This window comes from Salmo salar, unplaced genomic scaffold (assembly GCF_905237065.1).
Source record: "Salmo salar unplaced genomic scaffold, Ssal_v3.1, whole genome shotgun sequence".
NCBI classification, from domain to species: Eukaryota; Metazoa; Chordata; class Actinopteri; order Salmoniformes; family Salmonidae; genus Salmo; species Salmo salar.
Window position 1 is genome coordinate 56690 of NW_025549402.1, and position 24863 is coordinate 81552.

The 24863-nt window shown below is 46.5% G+C and overlaps 1 protein-coding gene across 1 annotated transcript in view; it reads right to left on the reverse strand.

Annotated features, from left to right (window-relative positions):
- Positions 1-21657: 21657 nt before the first annotated feature.
- LOC106563960 (layilin) overlaps positions 21658-24863 on the reverse strand; it is a 42352-nt gene continuing 39146 nt past the window's right edge. Inside the window, exon 9 of the mRNA XM_045713307.1 lies at positions 21658-22010. Coding sequence (XP_045569263.1) covers positions 21658-22010 — 353 coding nt within the window. The remainder of the gene's footprint in view (positions 22011-24863) is intronic.

A 24863-nucleotide genomic window follows, 5' to 3' on the forward strand; every position in this document is an offset into this window, starting at 1 on the left:
CTTCCACAGGTATATAATGCTGCCCTACCACAGGTATATAATGCTGCCCTACCACAGGTATATAATGCTGCCCTTCCACAGGTATATAAAGCTGCCCTTCCACAGGTATATAATGCTGCCCTACCACAGGTATATAATGCTGCCCTACCACAGGTATATAATGCTGCCCTACCACAGGTATATAATGCTGCCCTACCACAGGTATATAATGCTGCCCTTCCACAGGTATATAATGCTGCCCTTCCACAGGTATATAATGCTGCCCTTCCACAGGTATATAATGCTGCCCTACCACAGGTATATAATGCTTCCCTTCCACAGGTATATAACGCTGCCCTTCCACAGGTATATAATGCTGCCCTTCCACAGGTATATAATGCTGCCCTACCACAGGTATATAATGCTGCCCTTCCACAGGTATATAATGCTGCCCTTCCACAGGTATATAATGCTGCCCTTCCACAGGTATATAATGCTGCCCTACCACAGGTATATAATGCTGCCCTTCCACAGGTATATAATGCTGCCCTTCCACAGGTATATAATGCTGCCCTTCCACAGGTATATAATGCTGCCCTACCACAGGTATATAATGCTGCCCTACCACAGGTATATAATGCTGCCCTTCCACAGGTATATAATGCTGCCCTTCCACAGGTATATAACGCTGCCCTTCCACAGGTATATAATGCTGCCCTTCCACAGGTATATAATGCTGCCCTTCCACAGGTATATAATGCTGCCCTTCCACAGGTATATAATGCTGCCCTTCCACAGGTATATAATGCTGCCCTTCCACAGGTATATAATGCTGCCCTTCCACAGGTATATAATGCTGCCCTACCACAGGTATATAATGCTGCCCTACCACAGGTATATAATGCTGCCCTTCCACAGGTATATAATGCTGCCCTACCACAGGTATATAATGCTGCCCTACCACAGGTATATAATGCTGCCCTACCACAGGTATATAATGCTGCCCTTCCACAGGTATATAACGCTGCCCCTTCCACAGGTATATAATGCTGCCCTTCCACAGGTATATAATGCTGCCCTTCCACAGGTATATAATGCCGCCCTACCACAGGTATATAATGCTGCCCTTCCACAGGTATATAATGCTGCCCTACCACAGGTATATAATGCTGCCCTACCACAGGTATATAATGCTGCCCTACCACAGGTATATAATGCTGCCCTTCCACAGGTATATAATGCTGCCCTACCACAGGTATATAACGCTGCCCTTCCACAGGTATATAATGCTGCCCTACCACAGGTATATAATGCTGCCCTACCACAGGTATATAATGCTGCCCTACCACAGGTATATAATGCTGCCCTACCACAGGTATATAATGCTGCCCTTCCACAGGTATATAATGCTGCCCTTCCACAGGTATATAACGCTGCCCTTCCACAGGTATATAATGCTGCCCTTCCACAGGTATATAATGCTGCCCTACCACAGGTATATAATGCTGCCCTACCACAGGTATATAACGCTGCCCTTCCACAGGTATATAATGCTTCCCTTCCACAGGTATATAATGCTGCCCTTCCACAGGTATATAATGCTGCCCTTCCACAGGTATATAATGCTGCCCTACCACAGGTATATAATGCTGCCCTACCACAGGTATATAATGCTGCCCTACCACAGGTATATAATGCTGCCCTACCACAGGTATATAATGCTGCCCTTCCACAGGTATATAATGCTGCCCTTCCACAGGTATATAATGCTGCCCTTCCACAGGTATATAATGCTGCCCTTCCACAGGTATATAATGCTGCCCTTCCACAGGTATATAATGCTGCCCTTCCACAGGTATATAATGCTGCCCTACCACAGGTATATAATGCTGCCCTTCCACAGGTATATAACGCTGCCCTTCCACAGGTATATAATGCTGCCCTTCCACAGGTATATAATGCTGCCCTTCCACAGGTATATAATGCTGCCCTACCACAGGTATATAATGCTGCCCTTCCACAGGTATATAATGCTGCCCTTCCACAGGTATATAATGCTGCCCTACCACAGGTATATAACGCTGCCCTTCCACAGGTATATAATGCTGCCCTACCACAGGTATATAATGCTGCCCTACCACAGGTATATAATGCTGCCCTACCACAGGTATATAATGCTGCCCTTCCACAGGTATATAATGCTGCCCTTCCACAGGTATATAATGCTGCCCTACCACAGGTATATAATGCTGCCCTACCACAGGTATATAATGCTGCCCTTCCACAGGTATATAATGCTGCCCTACCACAGGTATATAATGCTGCCCTACCACAGGTATATAATGCTGCCCTTCCACAGGTATATAATGCTGCCCTACCACAGGTATATAATGCTGCCCTACCACAGGTATATAATGCTGCCCTTCCACAGGTATATAATGCTGCCCTACCACAGGTATATAATGCTGCCCTTCCACAGGTATATAATGCTGCCCTACCACAGGTATATAATGCTGCCCTACCACAGGTATATAATGCTGCCCTTCCACAGGTATATAAAGCTGCCCTTCCACAGGTATATAATGCTGCCCTTCCACAGGTATATAATGCTGCCCTTCCACAGGTATATAATGCTGCCCTTCCACAGGTATATAATGCTGCCCTTCCACAGGTATATAAAGCTGCCCTTCCACAGGTATATAATGCTGCCCTTCCACAGGTATATAATGCTGCCCTACCACAGGTATATAATGCTGCCCTTCCACAGGTATATAATGCTTCCCTTCCACAGGTATATAACGCTGCCCTTCCACAGGTATATAATGCTGCCCTTCCACAGGTATATAATGCTGCCCTTCCACAGGTATATAATGCTGCCCTTCCACAGGTATATAATGCTGCCCTTCCACAGGTATATAATGCTGCCCTACCACAGGTATATAATGCTGCCCTTCCACAGGTATATAATGCTGCCCTACCACAGGTATATAATGCTGCCCTACCACAGGTATATAATGCTGCCCTTCCACAGGTATATAATGCTGCCCTTCCACAGGTATATAATGCTGCCCTTCCACAGGTATATAATGCTGCCCTTCCACAGGTATATAATGCTGCCCTACCACAGGTATATAATGCTGCCCTACCACAGGTATATAATGCTGCCCTACCACAGGTATATAATGCTGCCCTTCCACAGGTATATAATGCTGCCTTACCACAGGTATATAACGCTGCCCTTCCACAGGTATATAACGCTGCCCTTCCACAGGTATATAACGCTGCCCTTCCACAGGTATATAATGCTGCCCTACCACAGGTATATAATGCTGCCCTTCCACAGGTATATAATGCTGCCCTTCCACAGGTATATAATGCTGCCCTACCACAGGTATATAATGCTGCCCTTCCACAGGTATATAATGCTGCCCTTCCACAGGTATATAACGCTGCCCTTCCACAGGTATATAATGCTGCCCTTCCACAGGTATATAATGCTGCCCTTCCACAGGTATATAACGCTTCCCTTCCACAGGTATATAATGCTGCCCTTCCACAGGTATATAATGCTGCCCTACCACAGGTATATAACGCTGCCCTACCACAGGTATATAATGCTGCCCTTCCACAGGTATATAATGCTGCCCTACCACAGGTATATAATGCTGCCCTACCACAGGTATATAATGCTGCCCTTCCACAGGTATATAATGCTGCCCTACCACAGGTATATAATGCTGCCCTTCCACAGGTATATAATGCTGCCCTACCACAGGTATATAATGCTGCCCTTCCACAGGTATATAATGCTGCCCTACCACAGGTATATAATGCTGCCCTTCCACAGGTATATAAGGCTGCCCTTCCACAGGTATATAATGCTGCCCTTCCACAGGTATATAATGCTGCCCTACCACAGGTATATAATGCTGCCCTTCCACAGGTATATAATGCTGCCCTTCCACAGGTATATAACGCTGCCCTTCCACAGGTATATAATGCTGCCCTTCCACAGGTATATAATGCTGCCCTTCCACAGGTATATAACGCTGCCCTTCCACAGGTATATAATGCTGCCCTTCCACAGGTATATAATGCTGCCCTACCACAGGTATATAAGCTGCCCTACCACAGGTATATAATGCTGCCCTTCCACAGGTATATAATGCTGCCCTACCACAGGTATATAATGCTGCCCTACCACAGGTATATAATGCTGCCCTTCCACAGGTATATAATGCTGCCCTACCACAGGTATATAATGCTGCCCTTCCACAGGTATATAATGCTGCCCTACCACAGGTATATAATGCTGCCCTTCCACAGGTATATAATGCTGCCCTACCACAGGTGTATAATGCTGCCCTTCCACAGGTATATAAGGCTGCCCTTCCACAGGTATATAATGCTGCCCTTCCACAGGTATATAATGCTGCCCTTCCACAGGTATATAACGCTGCCCTTCCACAGGTATATAACGCTGCCCTACCACAGGTATATAATGCTGCCCTTCCACAGGTATATAATGCTGCCCTTCCACAGGTATATAATGCTGCCCTACCACAGGTATATAATGCTGCCCTTCCACAGGTATATAATGCTGCCCTACCACAGGTATATAATGCTGCCCTTCCACAGGTATATAATGCTGCCCTTCCACAGGTATATAATGCTGCCCTTCCACAGGTATATAATGCTGCCCTACCACAGGTATATAAAGCTGCCCTTCCACAGGTATATAACGCTGCCCTTCCACAGGTATATAATGCTGCCCTTCCACAGGTATATAATGCTGCCCTTCCACAGGTATATAATGCTGCCCTACCACAGGTATATAATGCTGCCCTACCACAGGTATATAATGCTGCCCTTCCACAGGTATATAAAGCTGCCCTTCCACAGGTATATAATGCTGCCCTACCACAGGTATATAATGCTGCCCTACCACAGGTATATAATGCTGCCCTACCACAGGTATATAATGCTGCCCTACCACAGGTATATAATGCTGCCCTTCCACAGGTATATAATGCTGCCCTTCCACAGGTATATAATGCTGCCCTTCCACAGGTATATAATGCTGCCCTACCACAGGTATATAATGCTTCCCTTCCACAGGTATATAACGCTGCCCTTCCACAGGTATATAATGCTGCCCTTCCACAGGTATATAATGCTGCCCTACCACAGGTATATAATGCTGCCCTTCCACAGGTATATAATGCTGCCCTTCCACAGGTATATAATGCTGCCCTTCCACAGGTATATAATGCTGCCCTACCACAGGTATATAATGCTGCCCTACCACAGGTATATAACGCTGCCCTTCCACAGGTATATAATGCTGCCCTTCCACAGGTATATAATGCTGCCCTTCCACAGGTATATAATGCTGCCCTTCCACAGGTATATAACGCTTCCCTTCCACAGGTATATAATGCTGCCCTTCCACAGGTATATAATGCTGCCCTACCACAGGTATATAATGCTGCCCTTCCACAGGTATATAATGCTGCCCTTCCACAGGTATATAATGCTGCCCTACCACAGGTATATAATGCTGCCCTTCCACAGGTATATAATGCTGCCCTTCCACAGGTATATAATGCTGCCCTACCACAGGTATATAATGCTGCCCTACCACAGGTATATAATGCTTCCCTTCCACAGGTATATAATGCTGCCCTTCCACAGGTATATAATGCTGCCCTTCCACAGGTATATAACGCTGCCCTTCCACAGGTATATAATGCTGCCCTTCCACAGGTATATAATGCTGCCCTTCCACAGGTATATAATGCTGCCCTACCACAGGTATATAATGCTGCCCTTCCACAGGTATATAATGCTGCCCTACCACAGGTATATAATGCTGCCCTACCACAGGTATATAATGCTGCCCTACCACAGGTATATAATGCTGCCCTTCCACAGGTATATAATGCTGCCCTACCACAGGTATATAACGCTGCCCTTCCACAGGTATATAATGCTGCCCTACCACAGGTATATAATGCTGCCCTACCACAGGTATATAATGCTGCCCTACCACAGGTATATAATGCTGCCCTACCACAGGTATATAACGCTGCCCTTCCACAGGTATATAACGCTGCCCTTCCACAGGTATATAACGCTGCCCTTCCACAGGTATATAACGCTGCCCTACCACAGGTATATAATGCTGCCCTTCCACAGGTATATAATGCTGCCCTTCCACAGGTATATAACGCTGCCCTTCCACAGGTATATAATGCTGCCCTTCCACAGGTATATAATGCTTCCCTTCCACAGGTATATAACGCTGCCCTTCCACAGGTATATAATGCTGCCCTTCCACAGGTATATAATGCTGCCCTTCCACAGGTATATAACGCTGCCCTTCCACAGGTATATAATGCTGCCCTTCCACAGGTATATAATGCTTCCCTACCACAGGTATATAATGCTGCCCTTCCACAGGTATATAATGCTGCCCTACCACAGGTATATAATGCTGCCCTACCACAGGTATATAATGCTGCCCTACCACAGGTATATAATGCTGCCCTACCACAGGTATATAATGCTGCCCTTCCACAGGTATATAATGCTGCCCTTCCACAGGTATATAATGCTGCCCTACCACAGGTATATAATGCTTCCCTACCACAGGTATATAACGCTGCCCTTCCACAGGTATATAACGCTGCCCTTCCACAGGTATATAATGCTGCCCTTCCACAGGTATATAATGCTGCCCTTCCACAGGTATATAATGCTGCCCTTCCACAGGTATATAATGCTGCCCTTCCACAGGTATATAATGCTGCCCTACCACAGGTATATAATGCTGCCCTACCACAGGTATATAATGCTGCCCTTCCACAGGTATATAATGCTGCCCTTCCACAGGTATATAATGCTGCCCTACCACAGGTATATAATGCTGCCCTACCACAGGTATATAATGCTGCCCTACCACAGGTATATAATGCTGCCCTTCCACAGGTATATAATGCTGCCCTTCCACAGGTATATAACGCTGCCCTTCCACAGGTATATAATGCTGCCCTTCCACAGGTATATAATGCTGCCCTACCACAGGTATATAATGCTGCCCTACCACAGGTATATAACGCTGCCCTTCCACAGGTATATAATGCTTCCCTTCCACAGGTATATAATGCTGCCCTTCCACAGGTATATAATGCTGCCCTTCCACAGGTATATAATGCTGCCCTACCACAGGTATATAATGCTGCCCTACCACAGGTATATAATGCTGCCCTTCCACAGGTATATAATGCTGCCCTTCCACAGGTATATAATGCTGCCCTTCCACAGGTATATAATGCTGCCCTTCCACAGGTATATAATGCTGCCCTTCCACAGGTATATAATGCTGCCCTTCCACAGGTATATAATGCTGCCCTACCACAGGTATATAATGCTGCCCTTCCACAGGTATATAACGCTGCCCTTCCACAGGTATATAATGCTGCCCTTCCACAGGTATATAATGCTGCCCTTCCACAGGTATATAATGCTGCCCTACCACAGGTATATAATGCTGCCCTTCCACAGGTATATAATGCTGCCCTTCCACAGGTATATAATGCTGCCCTACCACAGGTATATAACGCTGCCCTTCCACAGGTATATAATGCTGCCCTACCACAGGTATATAATGCTGCCCTACCACAGGTATATAACGCTGCCCTTCCACAGGTATATAATGCTGCCCTTCCACAGGTATATAACGCTGCCCTTCCACAGGTATATAATGCTGCCCTTCCACAGGTATATAATGCTGCCCTTCCACAGGTATATAATGCTGCCCTTCCACAGGTATATAATGCTGCCCTTCCACAGGTATATAATGCTGCCCTACCACAGGTATATAATGCTGCCCTACCACAGGTATATAATTCTGCCCTTCCACAGGTATATAATGCTGCCCTTCCACAGGTATATAATGCTGCCCTTCCACAGGTATATAACGCTGCCCTTCCACAGGTATATAACGCTGCCCTTCCACAGGTATATAATGCTTCCCTACCACAGGTATATAATGCTGCCCTACCACAGGTATATAACGCTGCCCTTCCACAGGTATATAATGCTGCCCTACCACAGGTATATAATGCTGCCCTTCCACAGGTATATAATGCTGCCCTTCCACAGGTATATAATGCTGCCCTTCCACAGGTATATAAAGGTGCCCTTCCACAGGTATATAATGCTGCCCTTCCACAGGTATATAATGCTGCCCTACCACAGGTATATAATGCTGCCCTACCACAGGTATATAATGCTGCCCTTCCACAGGTATATAATGCTGCCCTACCACAGGTATATAATGCTGCCCTTCCACAGGTATATAATGCTGCCCTTCCACAGGTATATAAAGCTGCCCTTCCACAGGTATATAATGCTGCCCTTCCACAGGTATATAATGCTGCCCTTCCACAGGTATATAATGCTGCCCCCCACGGAATGCCCTACCACAGGTATATAATGCTGCCCTACCACAGGTATATAATGCTGCCCTACCACAGGTATATAATGCTGCCCTTCCACAGGTATATAATGCTGCCCTTCCACAGGTATATAATGCTGCCCTTCCACAGGTATATAATGCTGCCCTTCCACAGGTATATAATGCTGCCCTTCCACAGGTATATAATGCTGCCCTTCCAAAGGTATATAACGCTGCCCTTCCACAGATATATAATGCTGCCCTACCACAGGTATATAATGCTGCCCTTCCACAGGTATATAATGCTGCCCTTCCACAGGTATATAATGCTGCCCTTCCACAGGTATATAATGCTGCCCTTCCACAGGTATATAATGCTGCCCTACCACAGGTATATAATGCTGCCCTTCCACAGGTATATAATGCTGCCCTTCCACAGGTATATAAAGCTGCCCTTCCACAGGTATATAATGCTGCCCTTCCACAGGTATATAATGCTGCCCTTCCACAGGTATATAATGCTGCCCTTCCACAGGTATATAATGCTGCCCTTCCACAGGTATATAAAGCTGCCCTTCCACAGGTATATAACGCTGCCCTTCCACAGGTATATAATGCTGCCCTTCCACAGGTATATAATGCTGCCCTACCACAGGTATATAATGCTGCCCTACCACAGGTATATAATGCTGCCCTTCCACAGGTATATAATGCTGCCCTTCCACAGGTATATAATGCTGCCCTTCCACAGGTATATAATGCTGCCCTACCACAGGTATATAATGCTGCCCTACCACAGGTATATAATGCTGCCCTTCCACAGGTATATAATGCTGCCCTTCCACAGGTATATAATGCTGCCCTACCACAGGTATATAATGCTGCCCTACCACAGGTATATAATGCTGCCCTACCACAGGTATATAATGCTGCCCTTCCACAGGTATATAATGCTGCCCTTCCACAGGTATATAATGCTGCCCTTCCACAGGTATATAATGCTGCCCTACCACAGGTATATAATGCTGCCCTACCACAGGTATATAATGCTGCCCTTCCACAGGTATATAATGCTGCCCTTCCACAGGTATATAATGCTGCCCTACCACAGGTATATAATGCTGCCCTTCCACAGGTATATAATGCTGCCCTACCACAGGTATATAATGCTGCCCTACCACAGGTATATAATGCTGCCCTTCCACAGGTATATAATGCTGCCCTACCACAGGTATATAATGCTGCCCTTCCACAGGTATATAATGCTGCCCTACCACAGGTATATAATGCTGCCCTACCACAGGTATATAATGCTGCCCTTCCACAGGTATATAACGCTGCCCTTCCACAGGTATATAATGCTGCCCTTCCACAGGTATATAATGCTGCCCTACCACAGGTATATAACGCTGCCCTTCCACAGGTATATAATGCTGCCCTTCCACAGGTATATAATGCTGCCCTTCCACAGGTATATAATGCTGCCCTACCACAGGTATATAATGCTGCCCTACCACAGGTATATAAAGGTGCCCTTCCACAGGTATATAATGCTGCCCTTCCACAGGTATATAATGCTGCCCTACCACAGGTATATAATGCTGCCCTACCACAGGTATATAATGCTGCCCTTCCACAGGTATATAATGCTGCCCTTCCACAGGTATATAATGCTGCCCTACCACAGGTATATAATGCTGCCCTACCACAGGTATATAATGCTGCCCTACCACAGGTATATAATGCTGCCCTTCCACAGGTATATAACGCTGCCCTTCCACAGGTATATAATGCTGCCCTACCACAGGTATATAATGCTGCCCTTCCACAGGTATATAATGCTGCCCTTCCACAGGTATATAATGCTGCCCTACCACAGGTATATAATGCTGCCCTACCACAGGTATATAATGCTGCCCTTCCACAGGTATATAATGCTGCCCTACCACAGGTATATAATGCTGCCCTACCACAGGTATATAATGCTCCCTTCCACAGGTATATAATGCTGCCCTTCCACAGGTATATAATGCTGCCCTACCACAGGTATATAATGCTGCCCTTCCACAGGTATATAATGCTGCCCTTCCACAGGTATATAATGCTGCCCTTCCACAGGTATATAATGCTGCCCTTCCACAGGTATATAATGCTGCCCTTCCACAGGTATATAATGCTGCCCTTCCACAGGTATATAATGCTGCCCTTCCACAGGTATATAATGCTGCCCTTCCACAGGTATATAATGCTGCCCTACCACAGGTATATAATGCTGCCCTTCCACAGGTATATAATGCTGCCCTTCCACAGGTATATAATGCTGCCCTACCACAGGTATATAATGCTGCCCTTCCACAGGTATATAATGCTGCCCTTCCACAGGTATATAACGCTGCCCTTCCACAGGTATATAATGCTGCCCTTCCACAGGTATATAATGCTGCCCTTCCACAGGTATATAATGCTGCCCTTCCACAGGTATATAATGCTGCCCTTCCACAGGTATATAATGCTGCCCTTCCACAGGTATATAACGCTGCCCTTCCACAGGTATATAATGCTGCCCTTCCACAGGTATATAATGCTGCCCTTCCACAGGTATATAATGCTGCCCTTCCACAGGTATATAATGCTGCCCTACCACAGGTATATAATGCTGCCCTACCACAGGTATATAACGCTGCCCTTCCACAGGTATATAATGCTGCCCTTCCACAGGTATATAATGCTGCCCTTCCACAGGTATATAATGCTGCCCTTCCACAGGTATATAATGCTGCCCTACCACAGGTATATAATGCTGCCCTACCACAGGTATATAATGCTGCCCTTCCACAGGTATATAATGCTGCCCTTCCACAGGTATATAATGCTGCCCTACCACAGGTATATAATGCTGCCCTACCACAGGTATATAATGCTGCCCTACCACAGGTATATAATGCTGCCCTTCCACAGGTATATAATGCTGCCCTTCCACAGGTATATAATGCTGCCCTTCCACAGGTATATAATGCTGCCCTACCACAGGTATATAATGCTGCCCTACCACAGGTATATAATGCTGCCCTTCCACAGGTATATAATGCTGCCCTTCCACAGGTATATAATGCTGCCCTACCACAGGTATATAATGCTGCCCTTCCACAGGTATATAATGCTGCCCTACCACAGGTATATAATGCTGCCCTACCACAGGTATATAATGCTGCCCTTCCACAGGTATATAATGCTGCCCTACCACAGGTATATAATGCTGCCCTTCCACAGGTATATAATGCTGCCCTACCACAGGTATATAATGCTGCCCTACCACAGGTATATAATGCTGCCCTTCCACAGGTATATAACGCTGCCCTTCCACAGGTATATAATGCTGCCCTTCCACAGGTATATAATGCTGCCCTACCACAGGTATATAACGCTGCCCTTCCACAGGTATATAATGCTGCCCTTCCACAGGTATATAATGCTGCCCTTCCACAGGTATATAATGCTGCCCTACCACAGGTATATAATGCTGCCCTACCACAGGTATATAAAGGTGCCCTTCCACAGGTATATAATGCTGCCCTTCCACAGGTATATAATGCTGCCCTACCACAGGTATATAATGCTGCCCTACCACAGGTATATAATGCTGCCCTTCCACAGGTATATAATGCTGCCCTTCCACAGGTATATAATGCTGCCCTACCACAGGTATATAATGCTGCCCTACCACAGGTATATAATGCTGCCCTACCACAGGTATATAATGCTGCCCTTCCACAGGTATATAACGCTGCCCTTCCACAGGTATATAATGCTGCCCTACCACAGGTATATAATGCTGCCCTTCCACAGGTATATAATGCTGCCCTTCCACAGGTATATAATGCTGCCCTACCACAGGTATATAATGCTGCCCTACCACAGGTATATAATGCTGCCCTTCCACAGGTATATAATGCTGCCCTACCACAGGTATATAATGCTGCCCTACCACAGGTATATAATGCTTCCCTTCCACAGGTATATAATGCTGCCCTTCCACAGGTATATAATGCTGCCCTACCACAGGTATATAATGCTGCCCTTCCACAGGTATATAATGCTGCCCTTCCACAGGTATATAATGCTGCCCTTCCACAGGTATATAATGCTGCCCTTCCACAGGTATATAATGCTGCCCTTCCACAGGTATATAATGCTGCCCTTCCACAGGTATATAATGCTGCCCTTCCACAGGTATATAATGCTGCCCTTCCACAGGTATATAATGCTGCCCTACCACAGGTATATAATGCTGCCCTTCCACAGGTATATAATGCTGCCCTTCCACAGGTATATAATGCTGCCCTACCACAGGTATATAATGCTGCCCTTCCACAGGTATATAATGCTGCCCTTCCACAGGTATATAACGCTGCCCTTCCACAGGTATATAATGCTGCCCTTCCACAGGTATATAATGCTGCCCTTCCACAGGTATATAATGCTGCCCTTCCACAGGTATATAATGCTGCCCTTCCACAGGTATATAACGCTGCCCTTCCACAGGTATATAATGCTGCCCTTCCACAGGTATATAATGCTGCCCTTCCACAGGTATATAATGCTGCCCTTCCACAGGTATATAATGCTGCCCTTCCACAGGTATATAATGCTGCCCTACCACAGGTATATAATGCTGCCCTTCCACAGGTATATAATGCTGCCCTTCCACAGGTATATAATGCTGCCCTTCCACAGGTATATAATGCTGCCCTACCACAGGTATATAATGCTGCCCTACCACAGGTATATAATGCTGCCCTTCCACAGGTATATAATGCTGCCCTTCCACAGGTATATAATGCTGCCCTTCCACAGGTATATAATGCTGCCCTTCCACAGGTATATAATGCTGCCCTTCCACAGGTATATAATGCTGCCCTTCCACAGGTATATAATGCTGCCCTACCACAGGTATATAATGCTGCCCTACCACAGGTATATAATGCTGCCCTACCACAGGTATATAATGCTGCCCTACCACAGGTATATAATGCTGCCCTTCCACAGGTATATAATGCTGCCCTACCACAGGTATATAACGCTGCCCTTCCACAGGTATATAATGCTGCCCTTCCACAGGTATATAATGCTGCCCTACCACAGGTATATAATGCTGCCCTACCACAGGTATATAATGCTGCCCTTCCACAGGTATATAATGCTGCCCTACCACAGGTATATAATGCTGCCCTACCACAGGTATATAATGCTGCCCTTCCACAGGTATATAATGCTGCCCTACCACAGGTATATAATGCTGCCCTTCCACAGGTATATAATGCTGCCCTTCCACAGGTATATAATGCTGCCCTACCACAGGTATATAATGCTGCCCTACCACAGGTATATAATGCTGCCCTTCCACAGGTATATAATGCTGCCCTTCCACAGGTATATAATGCTGCCCTACCACAGGTATATAATGCTGCCCTTCCACAGGTATATAATGCTGCCCTACCACAGGTATATAATGCTGCCCTACCACAGGTATATAATGCTGCCCTACCACAGGTATATAATGCTGCCCTTCCACAGGTATATAATGCTGCCCTACCACAGGTATATAATGCTGCCCTACCACAGGTATATAATGCTGCCCTTCCACAGGTATATAATGCTGCCCTTCCACAGGTATATAATGCTGCCCTTCCACAGGTATATAATGCTGCCCTACCACAGGTATATAATGCTGCCCTACCACAGGTATATAATGCTGCCCTACCACAGGTATATAATGCTGCCCTACCACAGGTATATAATGCTGCCCTTCCACAGGTATATAATGCTGCCCTTCCACAGGTATATAATGCTGCCCTTCCACAGGTATATAATGCTGCCCTACCACAGGTATATAATGCTGCCCTTCCACAGGTATATAATGCTGCCCTTCCACAGGTATATAATGCTGCCCTTCCACAGGTATATAATGCTGCCCTTCCACAGGTATATAATGCTGCCCTTCCACAGGTATATAATGCTGCCCTTCCACAGGTATATAATGCTGCCCTTCCACAGGTATATAATGCTGCCCTTCCACAGGTATATAATGCTGCCCTTCCACAGGTATATAATGCTGCCCTACCACAGGTATATAATGCTGCCTTCCACAGGTATATAATGCTGCCCTTCCACAGGTATATAATGCTGCCCTACCACAGGTATATAATGCTTCCCTACCACAGGTATATAATGCTGCCCTTCCACAGGTATATAATGCTGCCCTACCACAGGTATATAATGCTGCCCTTCCACAGGTATATAATGCTGCCCTACCACAGGTATATAACGCTGCCCTACCACAGGTATATAATGCTGCCCTTCCACAGGTATATAATGCTGCCCTTCCACAGGTATATAATGCTGCCCTTCCACAGGTATATAATGCTGCCCTACCACAGGTATATAATGCTGCCCTTCCACAGGTATATAATGCTGCCCTTCCACAGGTATATAATGCTGCCCTTCCACAGGTATATAATGCTGCCCTACCACAGGTATATAATGCTGCCCTTCCACAGGTATATAATGCTGCCCTTCCACAGGTATATAATGCTGCCCTTCCACAGGTATATAATGCTGCCCTACCACAGGTATATAATGCTGCCCTTCCACAGGTATATAATGCTGCCCTTCCACAGGTATATAATGCTGCCCTTCCACAGGTATATAATGCTGCCCTACCACAGGTATATAATGCTGCCCTTCCACAGGTATATAATGCTGCCCTTCCACAGGTATATAATGCTGCCCTTCCACAGGTATATAATGCTGCCCTTCCACAGGTATATAATGCTGCCCTTCCACAGGTATATAATGCTGCCCTTCCACAGGTATATAATGCTGCCCTACCACAGGTATATAATGCTGCCCTTCCACAGGTATATAATGCTGCCCTTCCACAGGTATATAATGCTGCCCTTCCACAGGTATATAATGCTGCCCTTCCACAGGTATATAATGCTGCCCTTCCACAGGTATATAATGCTGCCCTTCCACAGGTATATAATGCTGCCCTTCCACAGGTATATAATGCTGCCCTTCCACAGGTATATAATGCTGCCCTACCACAGGTATATAATGCTGCCCTTCCACAGGTATATAATGCTGCACTTCCACAGGTATATAATGCTGCCCTACCACAGGTATATAATGCTGCCCTTCCACAGGTATATAATGCTGCCCTACCACAGGTATATAATGCTGCCCTACCACAGGTATATAATGCTGCCCTACCACAGGTATATAATGCTGCCCTTCCACAGGTATATAATGCTGCCCTTCCACAGGTATATAATGCTGCCCTACCACAGGTATATAATGCTGCCCTTCCACAGGTATATAATGCTGCCCTACCACAGGTATATAATGCTGCCCTACCACAGGTATATAATGCTGCCCTACCACAGGTATATAATGCTGCCCTACCACAGGTATATAATGCTGCCCTTCCACAGGTATATAATGCTGCCCTTCCACAGGTATATAATGCTTCCCTTCCACAGGTATATAATGCTGCCCTACCACAGGTATATAATGCTGCCCTTCCACAGGTATATAATGCTGCCCTACCACAGGTATATAATGCTGCCCTACCACAGGTATATAATGCTGCCCTACCACAGGTATATAATGCTGCCCTACCACAGGTATATAATGCTGCCCTTCCACAGGTATATAATGCTGCCCTTCCACAGGTATATAATGCTTCCCTTCCACAGGTATATAATGCTGCCCTACCACAGGTATATAATGCTGCCCTACCACAGGTATATAATGCTGCCCTTCCACAGGTATATAATGCTTCCCTTCCACAGGTATATAATGCTGCCCTACCACAGGTATATAATGCTGCCCTACCACAGGTATATAATGCTGCCCTACCACAGGTATATAATGCTGCCCTTCCACAGGTATATAACGCTGCCCTTCCACAGGTATATAACGCTGCCCTACCACAGGTATATAATGCTGCCCTACCACAGGTATATAATGCTGCCCTTCCACAGGTATATAATGCTGCCCTACCACAGGTATATAATGCTGCCCTTCCACAGGTATATAATGCTGCCCTTCCACAGGTATATAATGCTGCCCTACCACAAGTATATAATGCTGCCCTTCCACAGGTATATAATGCTGCCCTTCCACAGGTATATAATGCTGCCCTTCCACAGGTATATAATGCTGCCCTTCCACAGGTATATAATGCTGCCCTTCCACAGGTATATAATGCTGCCCTACCACAGGTATATAATGCTGCCCTACCACAGGTATATAATGCTGCCCTTCCACAGGTATATAATGCTGCCCTTCCACAGGTATATAATGCTGCCCTTCCACAGGTATATAATGCTGCCCTTCCACAGGTATATAATGCTGCCCTACCACAGGTATATAATGCTGCCCTTCCACAGGTATATAATGCTGCCCTACCACAGGTATATAATGCTGCCCTTCCACAGGTATATAATGCTGCCCTTCCACAGGTATATAATGCTGCCCTTCCACAGGTATATAATGCTGCCCTTCCACAGGTATATAATGCTGCCCTTCCACAGGTATATAATGCTGCCCTACCACAGGTATATAATGCTGCCCTTCCACAGGTATATAATGCTGCCCTTCCACAGATATATAATGCTGCCCTACCACAGGTATATAATGCTGCCCTACCACAGGTATATAATGCTGCCCTTCCACAGGTATATAAAGGTGCTGATATCATCATCATCACCATGGAGACAGGGCCAGGTCAGAGGTTAACTAGTCATTACACTCTACATTAAACTGATATCATCACCATGGAGACAGGGCCAGGTCAGAGGTCATTACAAAACCTGGAGCATAAAAACCTTCTGAAGAAAGAGACTGAGTGCAGATGCTTTTATTTAGGCAGTACACACACACACTTTAAAGCAGTTACATGTAACATGTTTGCATTGTAATTTCAGAAAATGTCCATAATATACAGGTATCTGCAGTAGTAGCGGAATGACAGTGTTTCACAATATATATAAAAAATAAAAAAAAAATTAAATGCAGACTGTATTTGACAACGAAAGACTATCTTCTGTCAAGATGGGAAAACTGCACCTTCCCTCTCCTCCATCGGCATCACTAAGAGGCGTGGTCATCTCGCCACAGTGAACAGTGACAGACTGGGGGAGTGGCCAATTTAGACATCATTTCCTGGTTGCTAACATTCTACAGTCTAATCTCAGTTAAATTGTATGTGACAAAACAATGAATGCATAGTGTCGGGCAGGGAAATGCAACTGGCGGCCCGCGGGCCAGATCCGGACCGTTTATTAATTTAGACTGGCTCTTTGATCAATCATGAACATTAATACAAGATCTGCAACAACAACAAAAATCTCAGAACAAAATCTGACGTTCAGTGCCAAAATGACAAACACTACGTTGGTTGTCCACAGCACGGTGAATTCGTGTCTAGTGTTTGAACGGTTTAAGCAACAGTGACCCCGTCTCTGAAAGCTGCGACTCTCAGGAACACGGATTGGCTTTCTGTTTCCCTCTGTGATGCTCGCAAGGACTCATTTCCTAATTACGTTTAGCAACATTTAATTTTAAGCGCTTTATTGGTATGTGTGCGTTGCTTTTTTAAAACAGTTCTTCCCGAAAGAATAATTGCATATGTGTTAAATGTCAGACCCCCTGCAATGAACCTTTTATTACATCAGCCCCTGTAAGAGTATAGCTGAACAGCTGTAGGGAATCATTGTACCATCTGAATTGCTGTGAAAGATTTTGTCTATAACAAAAACAATATATATTTTTTTAAGTCTTTTTGAAGTAGGTGAATGAAACTGAAAGTAAAATAGTCTGATGTCACTTGTTAAATCCACTTCAATCAGTGTAGGTGAAGAGGAGGAGACGGGTTAAAGAAGAAGGATTTTTAAGCCTTGTGACAATTGAAACATGGATTGTGTGTGTGTGTGTGCCATTCAGAGGATGAATGGGCAAGACAAAAGATTTAAGTGCCTTTGAACGGGGTATGGTAGTAGGTGCCAGGCACACTGGTTTGTGTCAAGAACTGCAACGCTGCTGGGTTTTTCCACACTCAACAATTTATAAATGTACGTTTAGTGTTAGTTTCCTTACATTTTGCATCATTCCGTTGCATTGTTAGTTGACCTTTCTTTCCTCTGTCACGTTCGTATGGTTGTTCATGAGGATCGCTAGCAATAGTGGATCATATTAGGCTAACCTATTACAAGTTGGGAAATAATTTGGGGCAGGTAGCCTATTGGAATCCCTATGGAACTCAGACCAGGTTCACGACGACTGGACTGGTGTCCTCACAGTTCCATGATTAGGGAGGATTATCAGGGTAGATTATCAGGGTAGAATATATCAGGGTAGTATATCAGGGTAGATTATTAGGGTGGATTATCAGGGTAGATTATTAGGGAGGATTATCAGGGTAGATAATCAGGGTAGATAATCAGGGTAGATTATCAGGGTGGATATTCAGGGTAAATTATTAAGGAGGATTATCAGGGTAGATAATCATGGTGGATAATCAGGGTAGATTAACAGGGTAATTTATTACGGAGGATTATCAGGGTAGATCATCAGGGTAGTTCTCAGGGTAGATTATCAGGGTAGATTATCAAGGTAGATTATTAGGGTGGATTATCAGGGTAGATTATCAGGGTAGATATTAGGGAGGATTATCAGGGTAGAATATCAGGGTAGGATATCAGGGTGGATTATCAGGGTAGATAATTAGGGAGGATTATCAGGGTGGATTATTAGGGGGGATTATCAGGGTAGATTATTAGGGAGGATTATCATGGTAGATTGTCAGGGTAGATTATTAGGGAGGATCATCAGGGTAGATTATTAGGTGACGATTATCAGGGTAGATTATCAGGGTAGGTTATTAGGGAGGGTTATCAGGGTAGATTATCAGGGTAGATAATCAAGGTAGATTATCAGGGTAGATTATCAGGGTAGATTATCAGGGTTGATTATCAGGGTAGATTATCAGGGTTGATTCATAGGACAACTGGTCAACACATATTGAACACTATTCTCACCTTCCAATATTTCATAGATTGAACAATTGAATATTTTACTTTTTTTATTTAACCTTTATTTAACTAGGCAAGTCAGTTAAGAACAAATTCTTATTTTCAATGACGGCCTAAGAACAGTGGGTTAACTTCCTTGTTCAGGGGCAGAACGACATGTTTTTAACCTTGTCAGCTCTGGGATTTGACCTTGCAACCTTTCAGTTACTAGTCCAACTCTAACCACTAGGCTACCTGCCTCCCCTCCACTCTAACCACTAGGCTACCTGCCGCCCCTCCACTCTAACCACTAGGCTACCTGCCTCCCCTCCACTCTAACCACTAGGCTACCTGCCGCCCCTCCACTCTAACCACTAGGCTACCTGCCGCCCCTCCACTCTAACCACTAGGCTACCTGCCTCCCCTCCACTCTAACCACTAGGCTACCTGCCTCCCCTCCACTCTAACCACTAGGCTACCTGCCGCCCCTCCACTCTAACCACTAGGCTACCTGCCGCCCCTCCACTCTAACCACTAGGCTACCTGCCCCCCCTACACTCTAACCACTAGGCTACCTGCCGTCCCTCCACTCTAACCACTAGGCTACCTGCCTCCCCTATGGCAACTTTCACGATAAAATCAAACCATTGTATTTTTTATTCACATATATTTCGTGCATAAAGGCTCTCCAATGCTTTCCTATCCCTAAATAATAAACAAGATCAGAGTGTATTTTGCATGTATTTCAGTAATCCCTGATATTCTGACCCGTTCTCTCCATGTATTAGAGTCTGTAGAGAATTAAAGGTACACCATATTTAAAGGGATGGCTTTAGATAAAAGTACTGAAAACCCTATTTAATGAAAACTCCACGAGTAAATCTGTTGGCCAGCAAATGGGAGGGATTTCAACAGTTGTATTAAATGTATTCAGCGAGCGCAAGGGAACCACGCGTGCAAGCTCGTTACGCACCTGCACAAGGTTAGTCTGAATACCAACTAGTGAGAAGTGCGAATTGAAGGGGTCTGAATCATGCCTATCATGGTGTTGTCATGTTGTGGTCAGGCAGCAAGGGAAGAATGGGACAAGATCTGAACAGGAGGAGGACAGGAACAGGCTTTGGTGTCTCAGGCACAGCTGGGGTCAAGGTTCATGACCTGACAGTGACCCCTCGGGGGAGGGCAGCATAACAGGGCCATGCACACACACAGACAGTCAGTAGCTGTCACTGTCAGTAGTTGTCAGTATCTGTCAGTAGCTGTCACTGTCAGTAGTTGTCAGTATCTGTCAGTAGCTGTCAGTATCTGTCAGTAGCTGTCACTGTCAGTATCTGTCAGTAGCTGTCAGTGGCTGTCAGTAGCTGTCAGTAGCTGTCACTGTCAGTGGTTGTCAGTAGCTGTCAGTAGCTGTCACTGTCAGTGGTTGTCAGTATCTGTCAGTAGCTGTCAGTATCTGTCAGTATCTGTCAGTAGCTGTCAGTGTCAGTGGTTGTCAGTATCTGTCAGTAGCTGTCAGTAGCTGTCAGTAGCTGTCAGTATCTGTCAGTAGCTGTCAGTAGCTGTCAGTTGCTGTCACTGTCAGTGGTTGTCAGTATCTGTCAGTATCTGTCAGTAGCTGTCAGTATCTGTCAGTATCTGTCAGTAGCTGTCAGTGGTTGTCAGTATCTGTCAGTATCTGTCAGTAGCTGTCAGTATCTGTCAGTAGCTGTCAGTGGTTGTCAGTATCTGTCAGTAGCTGTCAGTATCTGTCAGTTGCTGTCACTGTCAGTTGCTGTCACTGTCGGTATCTGTCAGTAGTTGTCAGTAGCTGTCAGTAGCTGTCAGTTGCTGTCACTGTCAGTAGCTGTCAGTATCTGTCAGTAGCTGTCAGTAGCTGTCAGTAGCTGTCACTGTCAGTAGTTGTCACAGTCAGTGGTTGTCAGTTGCTGTCACTGTCCAACCACTCTTTGTAGCACTTCCCACCCAGACTGCCCTCGTTGCCATAGTAACCCACAGTGGCCTCCTTCCCGTAGCAATCTACACTGGCATCGTTCCCATGACAACCCGGGTTTCTCTCGTGCTGTTCAGGGTTACCATAGCGATCCAGGCTGGTTTGGTAAAGACTGTCTCTATAGTGACTAGTGTTGTACAGCTCACTGCTCTTCACCACGCGCCATGAAGACCCAGTCTGTTGTTGTACGTCCCTCCGTTGCCATCACAACCCAGACTGTTATCGTACGTCTCTCCGTTGCCATGACGACCCAGACTGTTGTTATAAACCTCTCGGTTACCATGCCGACCCAGACTGTTGTTATAAACCTCTCCGTTGCCTTGCCGACCCAGACTGTTGTGATAAATGTCTGGGTTGTCTTGGCGTCGCCCCAGACTGTGGTCGTAGAGTTCAGAGGTCAACAGGAAGTTGCTCTCTGTGCTGGCCAGCGTGACGAAACCACTCTCCGTATCTCTCAGACCCCCCAGGTTGTCATAGTCACCAGGGGACATGTTGGGGGAGGAGCCTAGGAGAAAGAACACAGGCCGTTACTACGGAGAAACAACAGAATCAGTATTTCCCTTCCTGTTTGAATGACTCATGGGTAACTGCATACAAAGAGAGTCTGAAAGTGGGAGGATCAACACCAGAGGGTGTGTCTCGCGAAGCCATAACTCTAAAATCACATTGTTGCCACGCCTCCCTTTGAGGTCTGGGGAATTTTGTTTTGTTGAATGGACCGCTGGCTCCCAGTGGCTACGTGTTGATTGGATGTTACATTTCAAGACCCCTCCCCCACATGCCTGTTGGTGCTTTGTGTTTTGTTATCATCACTGTTTTCAGACGAGGTAGGACACATTTTGCAGAGTTGTTCTGTATGCTAGTTTGCAAAATATTAACAATTTATTACATTTAAAAAAGTGCTTTTCATTATACAATAATTATCTCAAAGTGCATCAAATAAAATAGAAAAATAGTTTAGCAATCTAAACAAATATATGTAACCATATCGTGAGAGGTTAGGCCATCTGGTAGAGATGAATCTTAAGGTCTGCTTTAATAGATCCAACAGTCTGAACAGCCCTGAGATTATCTAGGAGTTCTAGAGGTGCGGTGCGTTGGAGGGAAAGGCATGGTCCCCCATTGTTTAGAGCCAGGTCCTGGGGGCATGGAGGAGCTTGGCTTCAACGTAGGGTAGGTGGAGGTTCGTTCATAGGGGGAGAGTAGGTCTGACAGGCAGGTGGGTCCGATGCCATTTAGGGATTTGTTGACAAGGTGGATCATTTCGTAGTCAATTCTTTGAGGAACATGTAGTCGCTGTAGATCAGCCAGGATGGGGATGGTGGAGAACAAGAGGAGGGGACTGATGGTGGAGAACAAGAGGAGGGGACTGATGGTGGAGAACAAGAGGAGGGGACTGATGGTGGAGAACAAGAGGAGGGGACTGATGGTGGAGAACAAGAGGAGGGGACTGATGGTGGAGAACAAGAGGAGGGGACTGATGGTGGAGAACAAGAGGAGGGGACTGATGGTGGAGAACAAGAGGAGGGGACTGATGGTGGAGAACAAGAGGAGGGGACTGATGGTGGAGAACAAGAGGAGGGGACTGATGGTGGAGAACAAGAGGAGGGGACTGATGGTGGAGAACAAGAGGAGGGGACTGATGGTGGAGAACAAGAGGAGGGGACTGATGGTGGAGAACAAGAGGAGGGGACTGATGGTGGAGAACAAGAGGAGGGGACTGATGGTGGAGAACAAGAGGAGGGGACTGATGGTGGAGAACAAGAGGAGGGGACTGATGGTGGAGAACAAGAGGAGGGGACTGATGGTGGAGAACAAGAGGAGGGGACTGATGGTGGAGAACAAGAGGAGGGGACTGATGGTGGAGAACAAGAGGAGGGGACTGATGGTGGAGAACAAGAGGAGGGGACTGATGGTGGAGAACAAGAGGAGGGGACTGATGGTGGAGAACAAGAGGAGGGGACTGATGGTGGAGAACAAGAGGAGGGGACTGATGGTGGAGAACAAGAGGAGGGGACTGATGGTGGAGAACAAGAGGAGGGGACTGATGGTGGAGAACAAGAGGAGGGGACTGATGGTGGAGAACAAGAGGAGGGGACTGATGGTGGAGAACAAGAGGAGGGGACTGATGGTGGAGAACAAGAGGAGGTGACTGATGGTGGAGAACAAGAGGAGGGGACTGATGGTGGAGAACAAGAGGAGGTGACTGATGGTGGAGAACAAGAGGAGGGGACTGATGGTGGAGAACAAGAGGAGGGGACTGATGGTGGAGAACAAGAGGAGGGGACTGATGGTGGAGAACAAGAGGAGGGGACTGATGGTGGAGAACAAGAGGAGGGGACTGATGGTGGAGAACAAGAGGAGAGGACTGATGGTGGAGAACAAGAGGAGGGGACTGATGGTGGAGAACAAGAGGAGGGGACTGATGGTGGAGAACAAGAGGAGGGGACTGATGGTGGAGAACAAGAGGAGGGGACTGATGGTGGAGAACAAGAGGAGGGGACTGATGGTGGAGAACAAGAGGAGGGGACTGATGGTGGAGAACAAGAGGAGGGGACTGATGGTGGAGAACAAGAGGAGGGGACTGATGGTGGAGAACAAGAGGAGGGGACTGATGGTGGAGAACAAGAGGAGGGGACTGATGGTGGAGAACAAGAGGAGGGGACTGATGGTGGAGAACAAGAGGAGGGGACTGATGGTGGAGAACAAGAGGAGGGGACTGATGGTGGAGAACAAGGTCCTAGGATTTACTCAGTTGTTGTCGATCATAGCAGAGTAGAAGGTGGCTGCTTTTAAGGTGGTCTGTGCAGGCCAGTAGGTGGTCTGTGCAGGCCAGTAGGTGGTCTTTATAGGCCAGTAGGTGGTCTGTGCAGGCCAGTAGCTGGTCTGTGCAGGCCAGTAGGTGGTCTGTACAGGCCAGTAGGTGGTCTGTGCAGGCCAGTAGGTGGTCTGTGCAGGCCAGTAGGTGGTCTGTGCAGGCCAGTAGGTGGTCTTTACAGGCCAGTAGGTGGTCTATATAGGCCAGTAGCTGGTCTGTGCAGGCCAGTAGGTGGTCTATATAGGCCAGTAGGTGGTCTGTGCAGGCCAGTAGGTGGTCTTTATAGGCCAGTAGGTGGTCTGTGCAGGCCAGTAGGTGGTCTTTATAGGCCAGTAGGTGGTCTGTACAGGCCAGTAGGTGGTCTTTACAGGCCAGTAGGTGGTCTGTGCAGGCCAGTAGGTGGTCTGTGCAGGCCAGTAGGTGGTCTTTACAGGCCAGTAGGTGGTCTATATAGGCCAGTAGCTGGTCTGTGCAGGCCAGTAGGTGGTCTATATAGGCCAGTAGGTGGTCTGTGCAGGCCAGTAGGTGGTCTATATAGGC